The sequence below is a fragment of the Spermophilus citellus genome (assembly GCF_964194105.1).
Source record: "Spermophilus citellus genome assembly, chromosome: 19".
Classification (NCBI taxonomy): domain Eukaryota; kingdom Metazoa; phylum Chordata; class Mammalia; order Rodentia; family Sciuridae; genus Spermophilus; species Spermophilus citellus.
This window is the reverse complement of record NC_138201.1, coordinates 2,531,485-2,556,947: the sequence shown is the minus strand read 5'-3', so window position 1 is coordinate 2,556,947 and position 25,463 is coordinate 2,531,485. Positions and strand designations below refer to the sequence as shown.

At 49.7% G+C, this 25,463-nt stretch overlaps 1 protein-coding gene across 12 annotated transcripts in view; it reads right to left on the bottom strand.

Moving 5' to 3' along the window:
* Window positions 1–25,463, bottom strand: part of MITF (melanocyte inducing transcription factor) — a gene marked incomplete at its 5' end in the record, with an annotated part of 183,013 nt that overhangs the window by 16,101 nt on the left and 141,449 nt on the right. For 10 of the 12 annotated variants that reach the window (XM_081275938.1, XM_081275937.1, XM_081275936.1 and 7 more), the window contains 3 exons: window positions 6,525–6,620; window positions 8,538–8,621; window positions 9,585–9,812. In XM_081275938.1, coding sequence (XP_081132064.1) covers window positions 6,525–6,620; window positions 8,538–8,621; window positions 9,585–9,662 — 258 coding nt within the window. Of the gene's footprint in view, window positions 1–6,524; window positions 6,621–8,537; window positions 8,622–9,584; window positions 9,813–15,514; window positions 15,595–25,463 lie in introns of all 12 variants that reach the window. The other 2 variants (XM_081275939.1, XM_081275947.1) reach the window with 2 other exon arrangements.

The following is a 25,463-nucleotide window of genomic DNA, read 5'->3' as shown; positions in this document are numbered from 1 at the left end:
GGAAGGAAGGAAGGAAGGAAGGAAGGAAGGAGAGAGAGAGAGGGGAAGGAAGGAAGGAAGGAAGGAGAGAGAGAGGGGAAGGAAGGAAGGAAGGAAGGAAGGAAGGAGAGAGAGAGGGGGGAAGGAAGGAAGGAAGGAAGGAGAGATAGAGAGGGGAAGGAAGGAAGGAAGGAAGGAAGGAAGGAGAGAGAGAGGGGAAGGAAGGAAGGAAGGAAGGAGAGAGGGGAAGGAAGGAAGGAAGGAAGGAGAGAGAGGGGAAGGAAGGAAGGAAGGAAGGAAGGAAGGAAGGAGAGAGAGAGGGGAAGGAGGGAAGGAGGGAAGGAGGGAAGGAGGGAAGGAGAGAGAGAGAGAGGGGAAGGAGGGAAGGAGGGAAGGAGGGAAGGAGGGAAGGAGGGAAGGAAGGAAGGAAGGAAGGAAGGAAGGAAGGAAGGAAGGAAGGAAGGAAGGAGAGAGAGAGAGGAAGGAAGGAAGGAAGGAAGGAAGGAAGGAAGGAGAGAGAGAGAGGGGAAGGAAGGAAGGAAGGAAGGAAGGAAGGAAGGAGAGAGAGAGAGGGGAAGGAAGGAAGGAAGGAAGGAAGGAAGGAAGGAGAGAAGGAAGAGAGGGGAAGGAAGGAAGGAAGGAAGGAAGGAGGGAGGGAGGGAGGGAGGGAAAAAGGCAAAACCTTTTCTTTCAAACAGGAAATACGACGTAAGTATTTTTTCTTCCCTCACAGGTCTTGGTGACAGAGAGGAAGACGAAGGGGCAGTTTCACACCACATAAGGTGAGCTTGCCTCTCTGGTGGCTTTCTTTGGAGCCTGGGTGGCACAAAGATTCTCTGGCACAGCAGGCCACATGCAGGTGCAGAGGGTTCCGGTTCCTATAGCTCTGAAGTCGGGCTCTGGGAACAGCCTTGCCCCTCACAGAGCTCTTGGTCAAAGTCAATTTTCTTACTTCTTTCTATCCAATGTTCTTTTTTTGGAAAATTATTTCCTTATTGCTAAAGAAATTTCCTTGAAACTGAAATTTTTCAGAAATCCACCAGAGGGAGCCACAGACTTTAATAACAGACCAAAAAAAAAAAAAAAAAGAACTTTCAAAAAAGGATGAAAGGAGCATGTGTGTTCCCAGGCTTGTTCAAGAGTCCTTGGGTCTTCCCTCTAGCTCTGAACTGCTTAAAAGGTGGAGAATTAATTTTTCCTGGCGCTGACTTGCTTTGCAGGGAAGTGCATTTCCAGGTCACTGGTTGGACGTGATGGTTTTATTTGCCCTTTTTTGTCCCAACAGGCCCAAGACCTTGCCTCTCCCAGTGGCTGAAGTGCAGCTGTGACACCAACCGTGCAGGAAGAGCGAGGAAGGACACCCTTCCAGGCAGACCCTGCGGATTCCAGGTCACACAGCCCTCCCGCCCTGGATTGCAGCTGGATCTGACTCCACATTCGAGGGAAGTAAGTTCAGAAAACATTTGCATTTGATGGGAACATTTAGTGGCCAAGAAGTGTCTAGTAAAGGCTGTGCCCAACACCCAGGGTGACCAGCCCCCATCAGAAATGCTGAGATGTGAAGTGTTTGGGTCCTTGGCACATCTGCATGTGCACAGTGAGCATGTGAGATGGCACCCGCGTCCAAACACTAAATTCACCTCTGTTTCATTCACACTTTAAGCGCACTGCCTGTGGACACATTTACAGAATAGCTCGGTGCACCTGTCTTTTGCCTGTGGTGTACCCCGTGAGGTGCACTCGGGGACTCTCCACCTGTGGCTTTGTGTTGGCACTGAACAAGTTTCAGATTTTGGAGCATTTTGGTTTCTGGACTTTCAAGTTAGGGGTGCTCAACCTACAGTACTATTCGCCCTTTCAATGACCATCAGGAGATAAAAATGGAACCTTTTGTGCTTCCCTCCTTGAGAGCCACCTGCATCTATTCCTAGGATGGTTTCTAAATCAATCCATGGATCTAAATCAGTCCATGGATCGAGCCCCTGGCTAGACAGGGGTGTGTGCACCAAGTAAGAGCCTTTGTGGCAGGATAAGTTGACACGGGCTAATAGGACCAGGGTGATAGAGAGGACAGGAAGATCAGCAGGACCCAGCACCACTGTGTCCCTGTTGAGGTGACATTTACTATATAAAATGCATAAAACTACCCCCTCACCCACACACATGCAAACACACACACACTAAGCTGATTTAAAATGTCCTTGACCCCCATTGTAGGGCCTTCCAACTAAGGAGGAGTCACTGATAAAAAGTGGCTTTCATTATTAGCTGTCACTCCCCTAAGTGGCACTGTTTGAAATAGGTCACCTTCTCAGGGTCACCTTGCCCAGAGCATGCAGGCTCCTTCTTGTCCTACTTAACACCAAGCGAAAGCCCTTCCCACATCCCAACAGAGCCCTGAAAAGGGCCAGAGAGCTGGGACTTAACAGAGCTGCTGGGATCATAGCACCCAGTAATGGCTCCCAAGTCTCATGCCTGTTTCCTGTCTTGCTGGAGTCTCAGATTTGGGGGAAACTATACATGTTAACAAATCAAGAACGTCACTTGAAGATTCCAAGCAATGAGCTAAAGAGAAAACACCATGCCCATGCCTTGGGAAATGCAAACGGCAGGTATTACATTTTCATATGCAAATCGGATGCAAAACAGGCAATCCTGTCATTAGGATGATTTGTGGGGAAATAACCGGCAAGTGATATGGATAGCTGGCTTGGAAAAGAGGCATCCAAGTCATCTGATTCCAAACCTTTCCCGAAGGGGAACTCATTTTTTCACCATATTTTATATGTCTATAGTACACAGACATATATACACTTAAGAAGTTCAGAAGGTTTAAGAACTATTCAGCATGTTGCAAGGCACGGTGGTGCACGCCTATGATCCCAGTGGCTCAGGAGGCTGAGGCAGGAGGATCACAGTTCAAAGTCAGCCTCAGCAAAAGCGCGACACTAAGCAACTCAGTGAGACCCTGTCTGTAAATAAAATACAAAATAGGATTGGGATGTAGCTCCATGGTCAAGTGCCCTTGAGTTCAATCCCTGGTACCTCCCCCCACTAAAAAAGAGAACTATTCAGTATATTTAAGAACTGATTCTGGGTTTTATCCTGGGTTTTGCAAAACAAAAAAAACAAAAACAAAAATTCTGTGCCTCCCTTCTTGGTAACAAAAATCCCCCCATAAACTCAGTTAACATCAAAATAACATCAAAAAAGACACCTTTGGAACTGAGAGGAAGGGACATCTTCTGTGGACATGGTTGTTTTTGTCTTTGATGGTTTTTTCTGGAGCACTTATCAGTGGATAAGAGTCCCTCCCTGAGCTGGCGCACAGAGGACAGCTAAGGTCCCACTGGGAAGGAGGGAAGAAGGTCACCCTGCCCGAGTTTTTTGCCCCCATCGTGGTCTGAATTGAGTTCTTCAATGTTCTGCTCCACCAAAATGAATATTTTCCCAAGAAAATGATGATTGTGAGCCATTATTATTTCTTCTCCCTGGACGGTCCCCTTCCCCGAGTATCAATTGCACACTGTTAGCCCAAGCAAACAGGGACTTTTCTTCTTTGTGAAGGGACAAGAGGCCCTTGTACTCTCAGAATAGTTATTGCTGGACGTCAATTCCCTTAGGATAGTTTCCTCTCTGGGTTCCTTCCACTTTTTTTTTGTTGTTAAGTAGTTAACTTGAAATAAAGCATTTCAAAAAATCAAATAAAAGGGAAAAGTGCCTACCATGAAGAACACTGAATTTAAACTTTCTGTGGGAAAGAAATGAAAATGGGGATGGGTCAAAGCAGCTTGGTTATTGAATTTAGATGACTATCCCTCGCCTTTGTGAAGAATGGGAGGGCGGGAGTAGCTGACTCCTAGTGGGGGCAGTGGGCTGGGACTGCTTTCTGTGGATGAAGTCATAGTTCTCACCTTGATTAGCTGTGGCAGATGCAATCCTTATCCCCAGGTTACAGCTGACACACTGAGGCAGAGGGGGTACAACCACAGAGCACGCATGCATAGCCCTGCTTCCAAGCCTGTGTGCCCAAACCCTGCATTTTACTGTCCTTCCCCTGATAGCGAAGTGCCTCGATAATTTGTGGTAAGACTTGGAAGGGGCGGCACTTTGCCTTTTCTGGTGTGGAAATGCACAGAAGTGGAGGCTGGATGAAGTTGGAGCCTCTGTGGTGGCTGCGGGGAACTATTCTCCTGCCTGGAATGGATGCACCTGGTTCCAGAGCAACCTGCCTACCTGGAAATGGCCCTGATCCTTTGTCATACTGTCCACTGAAGGGCGACAGTCTCTCCCTCTAGGTGCAAGCCCCATGGTGACCGGGGCACCCCTCACCTTTGCATCTATAGCACCCACCCCTGCAGGTTCACTCAAGGGAGAGCAGGTTCAGAAAGCATCCAGGAGCAGTGAGGTCGGGGAGAGCAGCACCTGATGCCCGGGGGCCCTGACCCAGGACACGTGGGCACCCATTCTACAGGGGGAGCATGGGTGTGGGGGGGTCGCTACAACTATCTCCAGAAGGGTCGTTGCATGGAAGAGTTCATGCAAGCCAGGACCCAGGCTGGACGGCAGACCCCCACTGTGAGGGACACTTTGATTACTTGGTGATGGTGCTCTTAGAACAGAGCTTGGTACTTAGGAGTGCTCCCTGAACACCAGGTCAATCAACAAATAAATCACAATCAATAACCCTGGGGATCTTACTGAGTATAACTTATGCTTCCAGTGATAAATGCTGTGCGTTATCAAGCGGGATGACTGTGCGAGGCAGGTATAATTTAGAGCCCTATTTTACAGGCAGGGAACACAGGACATCAAGAAGTCAAGTGACCGCAGACTTTGGTTCTGAACCCAGGTTGGTCCACTTCTCCACAGCCCAACCGCTGTGCTGACCCTCTGCCAGAGGCCTCTTGAGAAGCCGGGCATGAGGACACGCAGGGGGAGGTTCATGGGCCAGCAGGGAGTTGGATCAGATGTCTCCCAAGGTCCTCACCATTGCAAAAAAAATGAAAGAAGTATTTCTGAAATTAGGTCAATTCTACAGGCCTCTTGAGTGCAGCCAGGTAGCCAGTGGGGGCCACTGGTGGAAAGACCCCTCCCACGGCCAAGCTCTGGGACCACAGGCCCACTGTGGTCACGGGGACGTGAGCACACCCACGTGCCATGGCACATTCGTGAGTTCCCAAGTGCTAGCTCTCTGGGGCACTTTGCTCATGCCCACCCTCGCATCCCAGCTGCTGCCACATGCAGTGGCATCTCAGGGACGCTCCAGAGGTTCCAAGAGGGTGGGGAAGGTGGCACAGGAACATGTGTCAAAATGGCCCAGCATCGGGATTTTCCAAAATCAGGAGGTGGGCTTCCACGGTGGGAAACAGACAAACACAAACCTGCTAGAAGCAGATTTGAGGTCCCAAGGGGAGTCCTCCCCCCAAACATGAGAGTTCAAGAAAATGAATTAAAGAACTGGACTGAGATGAAATAGGAAATGCTGAATATACAACTCCGCTTGCTGAGGACCTGGTGTGCATCAGGAAAGGCCCTCTTCTGCCCTGGCTGGGGCAGTGCACTACTGGAAGGTTTGGGTTTTGTCTTCATTTTACTGTGGTAAAATTAACACACAACATGAAATTTACCCTCTTTGCTATTTCTAGGTGCACAGCTCAGCAGTGTTAAGTATATTCACGCTGCTGGGAAAGAGATCTCCAGAGTCTTTGGTCTGGCAAGTTTGAAATCCCAAACCCATTCTAAAGCTCCCTTGCTCCCTCCCTGTGGCAGAGGCCCACCTAGAGGTCCTCTCCTGGGAAATGGAGGAGGACTGTACGGCCCCCCAGCACACCTAGCTCTGGCCACGGACTCTCCTGCGAGACTGTCCAACCTGGCGATCCTAACCTAATGCCAAGGACAGAGGCCACCTCAAGGTGAATCAGTTGTTGCGAGGACTAAGTAGGATGTGCAGGGAGATTTTGGGAGGACAGCAATAAATGGCACAGGCACTAGGAGGAAGGAAAAGAACACACAGACCGGGCTCCAAGTTGTGGAGAAAAGCTGTCCCATGCCCGAGGGCTACAACAACACACAAGCCCCTGTGACCACGGCTGCTGCACTGAGGTTGGAGGAAGACGTGCTGCTGAGCAGGGTGACCTCACGCCCCCCACCACCTGGGAACAGGAAGGAGCCCCCTTTGGAAGCTGGATCGACTCTTCAGGCCACTGTGAACCACAGGGAGGAGCACCAAGCGGGGCACGAGCCACCGGGGGAATTGCAAGGCTGCCTTCCCAGGAAGCCCACTTGGACTCCAGGGAACCCAGAGCTTTATCCCGGGAGCCCGAGAAACTCATGAAAGACCCTTCATTTCCAGTGTCAAGGTCGCTTATTTGTGAACTAAGATAATTCTCCATTTTTTTGTTGTTGTTGTTATTTTTAATTTCTCAATGAATCGGTTAAGTACGCAACCCAAAACTATAAGAGTTCAGGACAAAGGGAGAGAATAATGGAAATATCCCAAGATTTTCTAAAACAAACAAACAAAAAAACAAGACCATCAATACCGTGTTTGCCATCTGCAAGGCGGGGTCCATCAAGCCCAGGATTTCCTCATTATAACTTGATTCCAGGCTAATGATGTCATCGATGACATCATCCATCTGTAGGAAAAAGCCACAGGAGAGAAATGAGCAAAAACTGTGCAACACACCCCAAAAGGGACCTGTCCCACCTAAAGCGATAATGCTCTTTAGTTAGGTCTTAAGAGTGACCATCCTCTCCCCAGTAAGATGGAAACACAAGACCACTAACATCCAGGACGCTGAGCATCTGTGGCCAGCATCTGAGGGGTCCCAGGTGCCCAGGGCTGACCTAGGGATTTTCATGGGCTACATCTTTTACCCGGACACATCCCTATCGGGGTCGGTGCTGTTACTGCAGTAACCATCTGGGTGAGATGGAGAAGCGCCTGCCCAGAAGCACACCCTGAAGCGGGCTGGAGCCACGATCTGCCCCTGGCTTTCCCCAGTAGGCTGAACTGCCTATCCTGAGCAGGAAAGATGGCAGGAAGCCTCTTCTTGAACAACAGCTGCCACTTCCTGTTTTCCTTCCCATACCCTGCTGGAGGAGGAAAAGGCAGAAGGGAATTCAGCCTTGGTTCCGGAGGCCGTGTAGACACTGTGGCTCTCGGGACCCTGGCTGGCCCTGCCCGGATCAGCAGTGGTGTGTAGAGTAACCAGCTCCTTGCAGGGCAGCCAGTGAGCACTGTCCCCCAGGAGCACCCAGGATGAGGTACTCCTCCCACTACGTTAATCTTATCCCTGAGGCACCCAAGCATCAGGTAGGATGGTAAACAACAGCAATGACACGTGCACGGTGGCAGTTGCAAGAGAAGCCTGCAGACACCTCTCTGTAAATGGCCCACGTGGGTGAGCCAGGTGCCCTGTGTGTGCCCGGGTCTGCACAGAGCTTCCCAGGCACCCAAGGGGACCTCAGAAGGCACAGGGATGCTGCCCTGGGTCCTTCGGCCTCCTGTTAAAAAGCTGAGCCCCTATGTCATGGGCTTGGGACAGAGTCCTACTTCTCCCACTTCTCAGCTTAAGGTGGAGTCTCCAGTGGTCAAGAGGCGCCATACGCCAATCCCTGAAATGGGGGCTAATGATGCTCCCCGTCCTGTTGGCTTCTGGGGAGACCTCAGGATAAACCGTAGAAGGAATTCACTGTCAGGAAAGGAGTGGACATGTGAATGTGAGAATTACAAAGTGATCCCTCAGAAGCATAATGGGCAGCCAACTGTGCAAAACTGCTAGCATTCTGTTACATCCCATCTCTGGGTGGCACTGGTTTTGTTTGTTTTTAATGGATGATTTCTAATTGAATCCATCATTTGTTTTAATGAAAATAACATTGGTGGGCTTAATGTGCTTGTTTTTTTCATATATTTTTTCCTCTTTTAACAAAAAAATCATACAAGTAGATAGTGGGAAATCCAGAAAAGTACAGACTACAAAAATGTTCCATATTCTAATACAGAAAATTGCAAAAGCAAAACATGAGAATTCTATTGCTGCTTACTTTCTCTCTGGCGTCTCTGAACATATGCATAAACACATAAATAGATGTCACATAATTTATTCATTAAACAGGACGCTGTAGAGGAACTTTTCGTTATTTGGGAAAACAGCCATTAGGTAATATTAAATCCATCATGTCTCAGAGCGTGTGTTCTGGGAGATTCCACTTGTACGCCAATATAAGTGACACATCTTGCCCGTAAGGACTTGTAAGGACGAAAACTGCTACCCTACCAACCCGTGTAACACACAATGATGATGGTACACAAAGAGTGTTTATGTCTTACTTATTAAAACTCATACACCTAAGCACTTTCCAATGAACCAAAGCAACGTTGGGGAAACATACATTGGATATATATACCTAGTAATTATTTAATGTTCAGCTACTGTGAAGAAAGTGGCCCAGTTCATAACTTTCCATACTTAATAAAGAAAGAAAGAAAAAAAATCAGTGGAGGTGAAGACCCTGAAGTCGTCAGGAAGGCGGTAAGCGGTTCCTACCTGCATGCACGAAGCCCGTGGGTGTGCGTTCATGCTGGGGCACTCGCTCTCCACCCTGTTTTGCTCTTCAAACTTATAAAACCCCTGCAAAACACAAGCCAGAAGAGCCCTTGGTGTGGATTTGCAGGTGACTCTGTGGGGATGTGTAAGCGAGGCTGACAGCAGAGCAACAGACCAAGGAAGCTCTCAGACAAGGTAGATCCAACCAGAGACAGAGGGGTGAAGGGGGACCTTGGGCCAGTCATCTTTCTAGATGACAGATCTGGACAGAGGAATGGTCGGTTTGGCCACAGGGAAAGGACATGGTCCTTCTCGTGATTAAAGTCACTTCTGAACTTAAACATTTCTGAGTCCAGGAAAAAGCTCCACCAAAAACGAGGCTCATCATCTCAGAATTTGGAAAGAAGAAAAGGCATTAAACCACCACTCTCCTCTCGGGGATTTTTGTGCTCCCATTTTGATGCGACCGTTAGCTCGAAGGTCTGTCTGAGTCTCGTCTCCCATCCAGCCTTTACCAAAGTGGGTGTAACAGGCAGTTTTATCATGGAACCCGATGCAGGCAGTCATCCACCCTGGTTTGTCTGTCAGAATCTCATGGGCCGTATTATTCACATCTGGCACGCCAACGCTGCTTGTTTCTTTTATCTTTTTTTTTTTTTTTTCGACTCAGGGAGAAATAAAAATAATATTCCAGACACTCACAGCGGCGGCCCGGCCCTGCCGCCTGTCCCACACCTTTTCTATTTCTGCTCTTCCTCTTCCGCCTCTCCGTCACCCCTCTGCATCTTCGCCACCCCCTGAGCTGGAGGGCAGGGACGGGAAGAGGGCATGGGGCGAGGGAGGCAGAGCCCTGCTGGGGAGGTCGCTATCAGGGGCAGTGAACCCCGAAACCCAGAGACGGGGGACAGGAAGCCGGAGGGTCTGGACAGACCCTGGTGGCTGAGGCTGGGTGGATGAGCGAGCCCACGGTCAGGGTGGGAGGAGGAGGCAACAGACAGGTACTGAGTGGGAGGAGGAAGAGGAGGAGCAGAGAGGAGGATGCATTACCTCTTTGTCACAGTTGGAGTTAAGCGTGAGCAGGGCCATGGGGCTGTTGGGCGCGCTGCTCCCCGGCATCGGTGGCATGACGCGGTCGCCCGGCTGGTTTGGACATGGCAAGCTCAGGACTTGGTTGGCATGTTTGTTTGCTAAAGTGGTGGAAAGGTACTGCTTGACCTGCTGCCGCTGCGCTTGCTGTATGTGGTACTTGGTGGGGTTTTCGAGGTGGGTCTGCACCTGAGCACAGCCGGGGAGGGAAAAGAAGAGAGCACGTTATTCCCGAGTGGTGGACGGCTGTCCTCCAGGCGCCCAGCAGACCGACCGGCCACCGGAGCAAACTAGGAAGCGCCCCTAGGTACCAGGCACCGCGCTAAGGGATTTCGATATTATTGAAGTCTAAAGTCCAACACGTAGGATTCGGGGGTAAGACTCTGTTTTATTTCCCCGCTAATTAACTACCCATCTCTGTCAAACCTTGTGCTCTTCTTCTCATGTCTACTCATTAAAAGTTTGCAACTATCGGTAAGGCTAACGTGTCTCCAAGGCACCTGAAAACATTTAGTAAGATCAAAGTCACAGTCTCACATATGCATATTCAGTGTATCACACTTTCCTTGGCAAAGAGAAGAGCCTTCTGTTGAAACACACGCACGTACACACACAAAATAATCCACCAAACTCCTTAAAAAGTCACTGTAAAAAGCTTGTAGAACGTAAACATTTCAATGTTTAAATCAGCTGGTCGAGGATTAACTCCTCCTCCTTTAATGTGAATGATTAACATTTTAATTACAAAGGAATTCAATTAAAAAGACAACTCCACCTTAAACAAGTTTTTTTTTAAAAAAACACACTTAAACACGTATGTGTTTTTAAAGTCATGACTAAGTCACCCAGATACTTTTTATCCTTAGAAACATTAATGCAGAATTTTAACTGCTTTTTTTAAAAAAAAAAATCAATGACATTCAATTTAAAGCGACTCTTTCCCTGATAGACACAATTTAACTGTAAAGGGTACAGTATGAACAGGAGATGGAGATCACACAGCCACACACCGGGGAAATAAACCCCACCATTGACCCTGTTCAAAACTCTCCTGAATTACTTCTCATTGCATCAGGCCATAAGCATCCTAAAAAGAGTCGATTTGCCCTGACTGAGCACCGTGTGCTTACTACAGCCACATTAAAAAGGTGAATCAGTCAACCGGCATGTCAGAAACCAAAGAGGAACAAGAAGAACGCTCACCTGATAGTGATTATATTCTAGCATTTCCAGCATAACAGCGCTCTAGGTGGCCCTGATCCAGCGAGAAATGGCAGACTATTCTCCCTCCAGTTTCTGTGACTCCAACCCCAAGACTGACTGGCGTAGGCCAGCACCATGACCAGCGGCCGAGACGCCGCCCGAAGCCTACCTCCCAGCCCTGCTTATAACAACCTAAGCTAATTAGCTATGCATGTAAAAACCATCCTCACAAGGGTTTTTTTTTTTTTAAGCCGTATGAGTTTGGTCTTAAATATTGATATCAATTTTCCCCCTGGCTTGACGTCACGCTTTTTTTCCTTAGATATAAAAGAACCTTTTTAAGGGATGAGCTATCAAAGTCCAGCTCAGTGGCAGATCAAGGCCGATTCACGATTCATCTTTCGTTCCGGTGGTATTAATAGACAATGGCATTTCTCTTTCAGCCATAGGTTAGGAGCTGGGCGCCCCCTTTGGGACAGTCGGTTGCCCAAAAGCTACTGCTACACATGAGACCTTTCAGTGGCCACATAACACTGCCACTTCCGAGTTCAAGAAGACCTCTTTCACAGAGGAGGGCCTGCTGCATTTTCGACCTCAGCAGCCTCATCCTGCGCCCTGGTCTCTGTGCAGGGAGCTCTTAGCTGGGTGGACTTGTGGCTTCCTGACCAACCGCCCCCATCAGGAAGAGGGGGCTGCCCTGAGCGGGATGCGAGACACATAGGAAAAAAGAAAGGTCTTCCCAATGGAGCCCTCAAGTTAGGAAGCATGGGCATGTTTGCTACAGATTTTCTAGTATTATTCTCAGAGCTAGAGAACAACAGGTTACCATTATACATAATTGATGCATTTATGTGTCTATTCTTTGGATCATTATGCACTGCAAATCACAGAACACGCTGAACACAAGCCCATATGAAAACAGACAGCACTTCCAGCTTCGTAAAAGGGACAGCATGGGGTGAGGCAAAAAAAGCCAAGAGCAGAGCAGGGGGGGGGGGGGGGGAGTGGCGCATGCCTGTGATTCCAGCAGCTCAGGAGGCTGAGGCTGGAGGATCACAAGTTTGAGGCTAGCCTCAGCAACTTAGTGAGGCCCTAAGCAACTTAACAAGACCCTGTCTCAAACTAAAAAAATACAAAGGGCTGGGGAGGTGGCTCAGTGGTTAAGCACCCCTGGGTTCAGTCCCCAGGACCAAAACAAAAGGGGAAACACACAGATATTTTAAAATAACGATGAACAGGCCTAATGGTCACTGTTGAAATGGGAAGATAGTATTTTAAGCATAAAAATGTTACATTTATTAATTTTGTCCAAATACTCAGCATTGTGACATCCTTGGAGATGACCACCTTGGACTCTCTCCAGTGCCCGACCTCACCACACAGAGGTCTCGGAGACACATTCGGAGCTCCATAAAGGGTCCAGACGCGATAATGACGAGGACAACAGACACTACGAAAATAAACAGAGGCGGTGGCGGCGGGCGCAGCGTGCTCTGCTCACTGACACTTGGAGAAGAAAGGGCTGCACGTTTAAAAATAGACGCCAATTCACCCACAGGCCCTTAGTCCTTAATGAACCCGAGTTTCTGCTTCACTCAGGAACAAGGCCACCTGCTCCTGGCCGGGCCCTGTCACTGAGGTCCCACACGTGCAGGTCTCGGTGGCCCAGCGGGTTCCCTCATCCTCTTGCCCTCGGCCTCCTGAGCCTCCAAGCCTTCAGGTGAAGGCAGCCGGCCTCCCACCAGGATGTGCAGGTACAACGTGGCAGCTGTGAGGAGGGACTGGGGCGGCAGAGAAGGTGACGAGAAGGCTTAGAGGGGCCACACTGCCGCCCACTTGCTCTGTGATGGACCAGCCCAGGACTCCCAGAGGTTCAAGGGCAGCTGGCAACACCAGCTTCTTTTAGTAAGTAAAATGCTCTGGGTTTAAGTCACGGACAGCTGTTTGTCTTATTCTCCACGTGGCATGACCCCCAATCAAACACGTCCGGGGCTGGGCTCTGCCCACGAACCCCGAGAACAGGCTCTGTCTTCCACAGTCCAAGGGCACAGGGCCTGACGGACAGTCCCTGGCGGAGGCCTACTGTCTCCGCTTCTGGGAAGTCCTGTCCAAGTCTAGGTATCACCTGGTGCTGCTGCTTTGAGAGACGAAGTTCCTAACTCAGGGGACAGGTGGCTAAGAATGTGAGGCCTGAGTTCCAATTCTGGGTTTCCACCTGCATTCCAGTGACCTGCGGCCAGTCCTTAACTCCTCCCGGCTCTCGTGTCCTCCTGTGTTCATGGGGAGCCATAACAGAGCCCACACAGGTGTATCTGCACCACCCAACGAGGCACAGGCAGTACCCACCCCAGAACTCCACCAGGGTTTTATCTTAGGACACTTTAAGGCCTTCAGAGGGACCGTGTCCATGTGGGTTGTGCCTCTCGACACTTACCCTTCTGGGAATTAAAGTGGAGACCTCCAGAAACGGAGGATCATACCCGACACGTGCCCCTCAGTGTCAGAGTGACATCGTCGCGGCCTGTCATGCAGCCTTTGAGAGTTCCCCAGCCCGCCATGGGACGGGAGGGAAAGAGGAGGATGGTCGGTTCATTCCGACAGAAGTTTTGACGGACAGAGCCTTGCTAGGGTCCTGGACACCCCAGGCTCTCCAGTCACTCTATGAGAACCCTGATCTAGAACACGGTCAGCATGGTGGCACCGTCTGCCCTGGCCACACCAGGCATGACTCTGGTGGCAAGTGGGAACCTCATGTAGAGCACGCTGGAAGAAGATCCTGGGGGGCCCTGGCACCCCCACCCCAGCACCACCATGCGGCTCTCCAGCCCTTCCCAATGGTAAACCCACTCAGTCATCGAATTGACAGCTTCTTAGTAACTTTGCTCTCATCGATTTTGAAATAGTCAACCAGTCACGCAAATGAGAACATGCACATAGTATAACAGACGACAGAAACATCTTTAGGATTTCCTGATCATACCCACGCTTTTGACTTTTAAACCAAACACCCGTATTAAGGACTTCAGATAGCAATGGCTGACCACCATTCAGTACAGCTCATCTCTGAAGCACAGACCGCAAAGCAAAACTAGGATACTATCCCAACACCCCAATTACTAACACCAATCGTGTTCCTTATGAATTCTGCTTGCCATCTGAGTCGCAGCGTGAAAATCCAAAGGCTTTGGGACTCTGCTTCTAGCTATGGCCCCTATCTCTCTGCCGTTTCCTTCCTTCTTCCAGATCTTGAACTGATAATGGAAGAACTGGACTGGATCGCCTGACCACCTCCCTGTAGCTCTGCCACTTCCTGAGTGACGCTGACAGGCCATTCTCCATCAGTTTCATTCTAAAGAGATCCTGGAGTACATCCCTGTCCAGGTAAGACTCCGGCTCTAAATGCCACCATCCTGCGGGAACAGGACTTGCCGGGGCAGAAGACCTTCCAGCAGGTCGAGTGCCCTTGTGCTCATCCACTGTTACCCAGAATTCGAATAAAACTGAATGGAGATTCCCACAGCCCTTCAGTTTAGGGTGGATTTCATTGTCTTCCAACAAGTCAACAGAGTGTTGCGATTCCTCGCGTGGAGGGAGAAAATGTGTTCTTCAGTAAGTTCAAGGGACATTAAAGGGATTACTCAATGGCTATTCACTACCATGACCCCACCACCTTCTTTCTAAAATGTTTTTTAAATATCAATTTACAAATAAGTCAATTATGTCTTCATAACCCTTGGGGGAAAATGGTGAAACAGAAAACTAGCTTTCTTCTTGTTTTCAGGGCTGCGGTAGAACCCAGGGCGCTGGGCAATGCTTTGCCAACTGAGCTCCGTCCAAACCTGGCTTTCGTAAGCGACTGCGGCAAGCCTTACAGGGTGGCAGTCTGATGAGGACCAAGGCCCCCTTCCATCCCGCAATGGTGACATTACCAACCACAGGTGGCACAGGCCCAGAACGTGAATTCTAGGACACGGACTCTCGCTTCTGTATGATCTGTGCGAAGGAACCCTCAACTAAGAACGAGGGTGACGAGGACATGAATCCTGACCGAAGGGAGAAGCAGCCAAGGTGGGTGCCAAGGACAAGGGAAAATAAAGAGTCCATAGGGAGGAAGGGTACACAGGACTGAGGCGCCCCGCCAGCTCTCTGTTTCTGTATGGCCTATCAACAGAAGAGGGATCTCTTTTTTAAATATTTATTTTTTGGTTTTAGATGGACACAATATCTTTATTTTACATGTATGTGGTGCTGAGGATGGAACCCAGTGCCTCGTGCATGCTAGGCGAGCACTCTACCTCTGAGCCACAACCCCAGCCCCCAAAAGAGCGATCTTATGTTTTCAAATAGTTGGAAAAAATCAAAAGAAGACTGACATCTCATAATACATGAAAATTACATGAAATTGAAGCATCAATGTTGAAAAGCTTTGTCAGCACACAGTCACACCTGCACCTCAGCACAGCTGAACAGTACCCCAAAATGAGGAAAGGGGGCATGTACCCTGGGAACCTGAGTTGGCCCCCAAAGCCTGAAGTAGCTACTGTCAGGCTTCTTATAGGAAATGCTGACCCTCTCTTCCTAAGGAAAGTTTAACCAAACTAGAATTGAGCTTTCCTGTTACATAGAAGCTTTATCAAGGTTTGCAGGAAGGAATGGGGTGATTTTATAAGGAGAAGTAGAGTACGTACACATAATCGTAATAGTCGTATTTCCAAATGTTGTCTAAACGGGATGTCCTCCACATAAGGGTGTGTTTCATCATCCCCATCTTAAAGACAAGAAGCAGACATGCTGGTGAGAACCCAGAGCCAGGTCATCACGACCCTGGCCAGGGTGGAAGATGACAGACACACTTCACTGGGGATCAACTTTGATCCCGGGCTTTATGTGGGCAGAGAGGGAAAGACAGACCTGTGTGAACCAAGAGGCGAGCTCATTTCCCAACATGCACACGGCACCCACATGGATGGCCTCTCAGCCCTGGCCTGCAGACACTCAGATAGCCCTTCCTACCTCTTCACTTTGTGGGCTTCTGAAATCAGAGACAAGAGTTGTAACTGTGTACAGATGGAAGGAAAATAAATCTGCTTTTCTACAAATCTGATGTTATTATAATAGAATCAACTAGACCAGCCCTACCAAAAAGTCCTAGCAAGTCTCTTATCCCAAGCTAATGACCTATGACGGGGTACTTATTATAAGCTACAAGGTAGGCAGGCTTTGGCTGCAGGATAAGCAATATTTAATGGCTGCAGAATAAAAGGTATTATCTTAAGGAAACTCCAAAATCACAGGTTATGGGGAAGGGCAGGGGCAGGGGGTTAGCAATGATGGTGGAATGTGATGGACGTTATTATCCAAAGAACACATGTAAAGACACGAATTGGTGTGAATAAACTTTGTATACAACCAGAGGTATGAAAAATTGTGCTCTATATGTGTAATAAGAATTGTAAGGCATTCCACTGTCACATATAAATTTTTTAAAAATTAATAAAAATCAAAAAAAATTAAAATAAAAGAGGAAAAAAAAACACAGGTTATTTCTTCTCTCTTAGACTGAACCAAAAATCATGAGAACAAAAAGAACAAGTTTTATCTTAGCCAGATAGAAGCAGGACAGATCTGACAGTGGTAGCCACCTTTCTGTGATGTAATTATCATCCTGGAATAAAAATGTCACTTTCAAGAGCAAATTTATACAGGGGAGAAGAAACAAGACCTGGTTAACTTAGTCACCACTTGTTTGAAGAGAAAATCATGAATTTAGCGTCCTGCACTCTGAGGATCTTTTCAGTTATTATGAATGGCCTTGAAGATAACAAACAGGAAGATTGCTATTTATTAGTAAAACCGGAATTCCTGAGGGCTGAGGTGGTGGCTCAGTGGTAGAGCGCTTGCGTAGCATGTGCAGGGCACTGGATTCGATTCTCAGCACCACATATAAATAAATGAATGAAATAAAGATCCATCAGCATCTAAAAGAATATATAAAAAAACAGGAATTCCTTCTTAGTAAATAGGAAGATTGCTTTTTAAATATAGAAAACAGGATCAGTATCCATTCATTCTAAACTGTCTGCCAAATACCAGACATGAAGAATTTTATATGCATCCCTAGCTTAGGTCAATCAAAATTCAGCTAAGAAAGTCACTTGGGTAGCCATGCAAGATACTCTTGAAAGTCTCTGTGCAGTTCTGTTTTGGCTTTTAATGTATGGTGACGACCTCTTATTGACTACAGAAACAACTATTGAGGCCCAGATCTTGGTGTTATCTACCCACAATCGCAGCCCTGCGGATCCAAGCCCACCTCATGGAGTGCTCACTGGGCACTCGGCAAATCTTCAGTGAATCAAGGAAAAAAGGAGGACAGTGAGGCTGAAGGGCACAGAGGCCAGGAGCTGAGGCCCAGGGCCAGACCATGCAGCCTCCAGGAAATGAGGGGTGACAGTCCCTCGCTCACCTCGGCTACTTCAGAAAGCATGGGAGGAGCTGGTCCCCAGGCCAGGCAGCTGAGCCACAGGCAGCCACTTACTCCAAGAGGGAAAGCTCCCTTCCTGCCAAGGTCAGCCCTCAGCTGGCCAGTCCTCATCTAGGAGTACAAGAAGCGACAGGGCCCCGAGGGCGTAAAACACACAACCACAGGCCTGGGGATCTGCCTTCGTCTCTCCTGCAGACCCCCTCCCCTCCCCCGACCCCGGTCCAGCATGTCACAGCTAGAGGGCAGGCCCCCAGCTGGTAGTGCAGGGACACAGACCACAGGTGGGATTTACCAATCAACCAGGTATTTAGAGCTCTATGGATTTGTCACCAACAATTAGAAATTGGGAGCCTTCTGACCCAAACTCAGGTCTCTGGGTTTTCTGCAAACACAAGAGTAAGCAGTGACACTGACTGTCACCCTGGTGGGCCAGGTGGCAGCTGGGAAGCTGCTCCCTTTGGATTTGGCCCTTGCTCTCCACCCCCCTCATGCCCACCACTCTCCTCATGCCCACCAACACTGGCCGGCTTCACTCACCAACCCGCCACCCACGGGGGACACTGGATTTGCAAACCCGCCTCACCTTTTCACCCCCACACTGCTAGAGGTGGCTCTAAACCTGACCGAATGGCAGTGGCATCAGTATGCTTAGAAAGCCACCGGAAATGAACACTCTCATCTGAGAAATCGGTAGAACTTTATCACATAAAATGACGTAAAATGATATGAACCTTTAAATCCCAAATATACACCCATCCATCTACTTCCCTGTTCTAGGACTTTCCTGGGGAGATCATCGGCTACAGGGGAGAAGAAACAAGGGTGCCCATCAGAGCAACGTCTGTAACAGGTGTGGGGATACTAGCATCCAAGGGCACACCGACTGCTTTTGTCAATAAAACTTTATTGGCACACAGCCATGTCCACTCATGTATGCATAGTCTACGACTAATTCCAAACTCTTACAAGAGCAGAGTTAAGTAATGTACCACATGTCCCCAAAAGACTAAAATGTTTACTATCTGGTTGGTTCTTTAAAAGAGAAGTCACTTGTCAATTTTTTAATATTAAGAAATTGGAAATAAATGTGTAAGAACAGACAATAGATTCAGATATGAGACAGCTACAGAGTTTGGGCTTCTCAGCCTTGACACCAAGGGAACCAGGTAATTCTTTGTGCTGGAGGCCGATTTGTGCTCTGGGGGATGTTTGGCAGTGCTTTGTCCTCCCTGTTAGAGGCCGGCAGCCCCTGCACCCCCAACTCCAGTGGAGACCACCAGAAACTGCTCCAGTTGTTGCCAGATGCCCCCGGGGTAGCCGTGCCTCCTGCTGAGAACAGGTGTTTGCAGTGGCAGGTACATACAGGTGGCCGCCACACAGCCACTGGTTTCCAGGCTTTATGACGTATTTAAGGAGCAGGAACGCTCTCAAGTCACAGGGGATGCTGCAGCCCGGGACACCTCATACCTGCTCTCTGAAGAGGGTTTACCATGTAGCTGGCACACACCGAGGCCACAGACAAGCCAAACCCAGCTCACGGAGAGTCATTCAGCACAGCTTTAGAGGAGACTCTCCCAGCACAATGAAACCAAGGGGCTAGTGTCTTACTTATTTCTTCTACATTTTCCATAAAGGGAAGGCACTAATTTTATGGTAAACTATACATCCCACAAAAATAAATGCCTATGGGTCTAGGTGAACAGAAAACAGATAAATCACTCCATTGAGCATTTGGCCAGCAACAAATAAAACAGAGAAGTTGTTACACAATGGTGAAATCTGCCTTGTGTCACTTTATTCTTGAAGTATTTGATCAGATTAGGAGGGCCCTCTTGGTTATGAAATTCCTGGTCTCACATTGGAGCCCAGACAGTCCATGTTTGTATAATATTTGACACATTTTTCTGGTTTCGTAAAGGGCTGTGACTCCCGGCTCAGCGGGGCCTCATAATGGCCCTTTGTGAGGCTGGCCAGGGTCCCCGCCCCCCAGGGAGTTACGGAGCAGCATCCCACGTGCTAGAACTTTTCCCCGGCCCCCTAGGAGGGCCTCTGAGTCCAGACGTCTTTTTGTCTTAGCCTTCCTCCTCAAATGCGCCCATTGTTCCCAGTTTATCGGGTATTAGGGATCATTAGGCCGCTCCCTGCGTTCACAGGGACCCACGCTCTAAAGGCACTGGCCCTGGTGGGGTTTGTCAGAGATGGACGCACTGCCTGGGGCGTAAGCAAAAGGTCAGTCAGAAAGGCCCCGCCAGAGAGGAGTGCCGAGCGCTACTGGTATGAAGGTCAAGTCCACAGAACCGAGAACTGGGGAGAAGCAGCTGCCTCCTGTTAGCAGACTCCAGGGCGCGTGTCATGAGACCAAGGGGTCCTCGGGGTCTCTGAGCACCCGTGGAGTCTGGGCAGTCCCTCGGGCCTGCTTTATGCATTATGCAATGACGCTATTCCGACCCACCAACAGCAGCAGCCGGGCGACGGCTCCACCTGGCTGCCAGTGCTGCGCCAGGGCCTAGGCCAGGCCCACCTCCTGACGGGCACCCATGCCAACAGCACCCATGCCAACAGCACCCACCAAGCACTGGCAGCCAGCAATGATAAGCAAAGGGAGGCAAAGCCCCAACCTCGGAAGAGTTGCCTTAAAGTTGGGAAGCAAAAACAAGCATCAAGTGACCCCAAAAGAGGCCGAATCTCACCCAGGGACAAGTGTGTGCAGAGAGTAAACAAAGAAGCTGCTGAGAATGCCCGGGAAGGGATGAGCAGCCAGCCCTGGTGATGCCCCGGAGGGCTCAGGCGGGACGAGCCTGGCAGCTGCAGGAGAAAGAGCGAGATCAGCAGCCACAAAGCTGGCACGCCGGAGCAGGACCAGGCCCTGCGTGTCCTGGGAGGCTGTCTGGGCTGGATGCTGTGTTCCCCGGGAGGAACCTCTCTGCCCACCATAGGAGGCTTTGGAAAGTTTGCCACAGGGAAGTGATGACATCTGACAAACACTGCAAACTGTCACTCAGGGGGTGCTAGGGTTGGGAGGCAAGAGAGGACAGGGGCCCCATGGCCAGATGTGAGCAACATGGTGGTGCCTGGTGGGAAAAGGATCCAAACTGCTGGGTGCTGTCCCCGGCTTCCTGTCCTGTGTCAGATCTCTTCTAAGAACAGCAGACATTAAAGGATTCCTATGCAACACTTCAGCAGGCCTCCCTCCCTCCCCCATGAAGAAGTTACAAACGATGCACACAGCTATAAAATACCTCCTATGTACCCGCAAGGGTCACCCAAGCTGAGGATAGGGCCCACACAACGAGAAACGGGGCAGAGACCTCAGGATTGTCAAGCACCTCGCTGGCACATCAGCTGGATCTGAGTTTGAATCCTGGGCAAGTTGCTAAAATGATTTGGACCTCGGACTTCTATTGTTGGTGGATACTAACTTCCTGACAGCTGTTGGTGAATGTGACAGACAGAACAAAAGAAAAGTACATACCACACAGCCAATGGTCAGTAAGGAAATAGCATTCTCTATTATTCCCTTAGAAGTTCGGCTTTCACGATCAAGGAGATCAGTTCATGGAGCTCACCCCCCTCAAGAGCATAAGGCCGCCAGGAAGGAGAGGCGAGGAGGAGGAGGAGGGTGGGCAGGGCTGTCTCCCCCCCACCTCAGGCATCACTTTCTCTTTAGCTTTTCAGCTAACTCAGACATAGACAGGGACGGAGAAGGTAGGAGCCATGGCAGAAACAGGACTCTCGGAGCCTGGGGCGTGGGCAGCTAGGAGCACCACACAAGCTCCCCCCAACCTCTCTCTTCCAAGTGTGGCTCAGTCGCTGATGCTTGAACTGGGCTTCAGGGAACCGCCAACCCCTAAAACCGTATGCAGGGCCAGGCACGGTGGCACACGCCTATCATCCCAGTGATTCCGGAGGCTGAGACAGGACCTTCACAAGTTCAAAGCCAGCCTCAGCAACCTAGTAAGACCCTCTCTCAAAATAAAAAATAGGAAGGGCTAGGGATGTGGCTCAGTGGAGGAGTGCCTCTGGGTTTGTGCCCAGTGCCAGAACAAAACCAAAAAACTAGGCAAGCTTTTTTTTTTTTTTTTTTGGTACTGCAGAAGGAAGCCACAGCCTCCTATAGGACAGAAAGAGCTCTACCACTGAGCGACAGCCCAAGCGCTTTTTGAAAGGTTTCCCTAATGGCTGACGCTGGCCTTGAACTTGTGATCTTCTAGCCTTAGCCTCTGGGGAAGCTGGGATGACAGGTGTGGCCTCATGTCACTCTCTTCTTTTTCCATGGAAGGAAACACTGCAGGACAGCATACTTGGTAAACACGGTCCATCTGTGAACTGCGGTGACGGTGGCATGTGCCAGCCTGCTGCCACCTGTTCATGACTGAGGCCTGAATCACTGTACCTTCCTGTGCCTGGGGCTGTCCAGGCCCTTCACTGATCAATCAGGGGCCGGTGTCTTAGCTGCAAAAGAAACATCTTCTAAACCCGTGCAGAGGATACAGAAGGAAACCCCCACTGACCTCTGCAGATCAAAACAGAGGTTGGAATGAGGACTCCCTCTTCCAAAGGAAGAGATAAAAATTGCAACAAACTGAAACTTAGCTGATACAGGGGATTCCGGGAGCTGTGTTTTTCCTCATTACCAAAAAGGAAAAAAATACATATATAATTTGTAAAAAAAAAAAAAAAAAAAAAAAAGATTCACCATCGTTTACAAAAGCAAATTCTCAGAAAGATTAAAACGGGTTGCAGATGTACAAAGATCTATAAAGATAGGATATAGCCATAAAAGTCCCACAAGCATGGCTGGGAGAGTGCCACTTGGAATTTTATGTAATAAAATAAGGAAGGAAGGGTACAAAGAAGAGAAAGATGGAGAACTTCTTTTGAGAACGGAGGTACAAGTTTTGAGAAGTTGGAAAGCGGGGGTATGTCGGGACTCCTGTATTTAGGAGAAAGAACTAAAGAGTGGAAATGAGGCGGCCAGGTGCCCAGTGGCCTTTCCAAGTGCTCAGTGGACCTGCTTGCTTAGCCCTCTGGCACCAACCGAGGCAGTGACCACTGCCGTCCCTCCCTTGGGAGGCAACAGGCTCCCCCTGTGGGTCTGCAAGCACAGGGTCCAGGTGCAGTAGGCTGCCGGGCCTCCAGCAGCACAGGGAGCTCTGCAGTAGCCGTTCAGCATCACCAGGGAGCCGCCTTTTACAAATCCACTCTCACCTGTCAAAGGGGTCAAGGGGGTCAAAGGGGTCCCGATTCCTAACTGAGAAGCAGCAGCCCCCCTCGCCAGCCAAGGGTGATAAGGGCAGGACTAACAAGAGAGAAAGTCCAAAAGAACGTTTATTCTGGGAAAATGCCCTGGGGGACTTTGGAGTAATTGAAGGGATGATGTTTTCTCTTTCTTGTTTTGTGGGAGAGGTAGGGGATGGGGTTGGCCGGCCAGAGGAATCGTCCAGACTCAATAGGAATTTTTGTTAACCAAAAGCATCTAAGTATCATGGGATTTTGAAGGGAAAGGTTAAAATATGGTAGGATATAGTAATGTCTTTATGAGAAAGAAAAGAGGCCACTGTATCCCTGAAATGTCAGTTGCCATACATCCAACTGTGAGCCACCACCAGAAAGGCTGGGAAGAAGAGAAATGTCCACGGCACCCTTTTGTGAAACACCCACTTAGTGTGTGGTTGGGGTACAACCAAACAGGGCCGGGGCCATGGCTCCATGGTGCAGTACTTGTCCAGCAGGTGCAAGGCCCTGGGTTCCACCCCCAGGACCACACATGTGGGTCAGCAAATCCTCATACACTCCCTCTATCCATGGCTGGCCACATGACGGACCCCAACATGGAGTGAATACCTCGTTTCTGTCCCCAGAGAGCTGCAGCTGGAGGGCCAGGCATGGGACAGAGGGAGGGTCCTCCAGGCCAAGCTTATATTTAAGTGCTCATACCCTTGAGGACTGTGGCTTTCAGAGTCAGGCCATTTCGCCCCTAGGAAGGGCTGGATGTGTCTGGAGACACCAGGAGTGGGGCTGGAGGGCTGCTGCTGGCATCTGGGGGAGAGGCCTGGGGGTGCTAAACATGCTGCTGGGCAGGAGACAGTCCCTGGCAACAGTCCTGCCCTAAAAGACAGGCGCCAATCCCCCACCCCACTCCTAGTAGCAGATTTCAGAAAAGGCACAAAAACTCATCTGGCCACAGCAGTGGCACAGACACCTCAGGAACCCAGGATGAGCCTCCTCCTTGTATCTGGGCCTCCTGGTGAGGTGACACTTATTTCATGTCTTGTCTGGATGTGCAAAGGAGACGGTTTTTTTTTTGTTTTTTTTTTTTGTTAATTGGAAGGAGGGAAAATGCTGTCACCGCTGGAAATAGCCTGATTCAAAGCTCAGGGCTGCAGCACATCCGCTGGGGTGCTCTATGGTGGACAGGGAGTCTGGGGCTGGGAAACCAAGACGCACCAACTCAACACAATAAGCACACGCCATGCCCCCGATACGCGGAACCCAGGTGCCCAATTCCAGTGATCCAAAAGCACTCGAGAGTCCTACGGCGGGTGACCCTTCATTGTTCTGAGTAGCCCTGGGAGTGTGCCGCCCAGATTTGAGCATATCAGGTGACAGTCTCTACCTCTTTTTTTTTCTTTTTTTTTATTGGTTGTTCAAAACATTACAAAGCTCATGACAGATCATCTTCCATACATTTGATTCAAGTGGGTTATGAACTCCCATTTTTACCCCAAATACAAGTTGCAGAATCACATCGGTTACACATCCACATTTTTGCATAATGCCATATTAGTGACTGTTGTATTCTGCTACCTTTCCTATCCCCTCCTATCCCCGCTCCCCTCCCCTCTCATTTTCCCTCTCTACCCCATCAGCTGTTGTTTAGTTCTCTCTCTTGATGAAAGACTCAGAGGGAGCACCACTGTCCCGGGAAGCAACACCGACATGTGCTGACACTCTCCTCACCTTGCTGCAAGTAGCAGACAACAGTGCACATCAGCCCCTCTCCGCTCTCTCCCAAACTCTCAGCAGTAAAACTCTCCACCCTGCCCCACATGGTGTTTTTTAAACTACAAACCACTCAGAAAAACAAAAAAGCTAAAGGGGCAGCAACAGCATGAAACCAATATCCTCTGCCCAAAATTTCCGTCTCAAAAGATACTCATGCCAGATAAGTGCAGAAATGACCTTAAACAGACTCAGACTTCCAGCAAGATGACAAGCGGTTTCAACGGCCGAGCTGAAGCTTCCTCATAACAAAGGTGTCTTCTAACTTGCACCCCACAAAGGGCCTGAACCGTGGCCCCAAATGACAGTTCCCTTCCTCTCCCCGGACGAAGCAGTGTGGGTTGGGGGTTAGACCTCTACCACGGACTCTGCTCAGGAAGGCAGCCCTCAAAAACACACAGTGGAGAGGGAAGGCAGGGGGATGGCTTTTTTGAAATAATAGAAATGACTAAGGAAAAGCATGCCACCGGGAGAATAGAGGAATATTAGATAAGGGGACAACACTGAGAAACCTGGGCCCCCAAGCCCTCCTATGCATCCCCCTAACCCTCCTGTGCATCCTCCAACCCTCCTGTGCATCCCCCAACCCTCCTATGCATCCCCCTAACCCTCCTGTGCATCCCCCAACCCTCCTGTGCATCCCCCAACCCTCCTATGCATCCCCCTAACCCTCCTGTGCATCCCCCAACCCTCCTGTGCATCCCCCAACCCTCCTGTGCATCCCCCTAACCCTCCTGTGCATCCCCCTAACCCTCCTGTGCATCCCCCAACCCTCCTGTGCATCCCCCTAACCCTCCTGTGCATCCCCCTAACCCTCCTGTGCATCCCCCAACCCTCCTGTGCATCCCCCTAACCCTCCTGTGCATCCCCCCTAACCCTCCTGTGCATCTCCCCAACCTTCCTGTGCATCCCCTAACCCTCCTGTGCATTCCCCCCCCTGTGCATCCCTCTAACCTCCTGTGCATCCCCCAAACCCTCCTGTGCATCCCCCAACCCTCCTGTGCATCCCCCTAACCTTCTGTGCATAACCCTAACCTCCTGTACATCCCTCCAACCCTCCTGTGCATCCCCCTAACCTCCTGTGCATCCTCCAACCCTCCTGTGCATTCCTCCCACCGCTCCTGTGCATCCCCCCTTCCCTCCTGTGTATC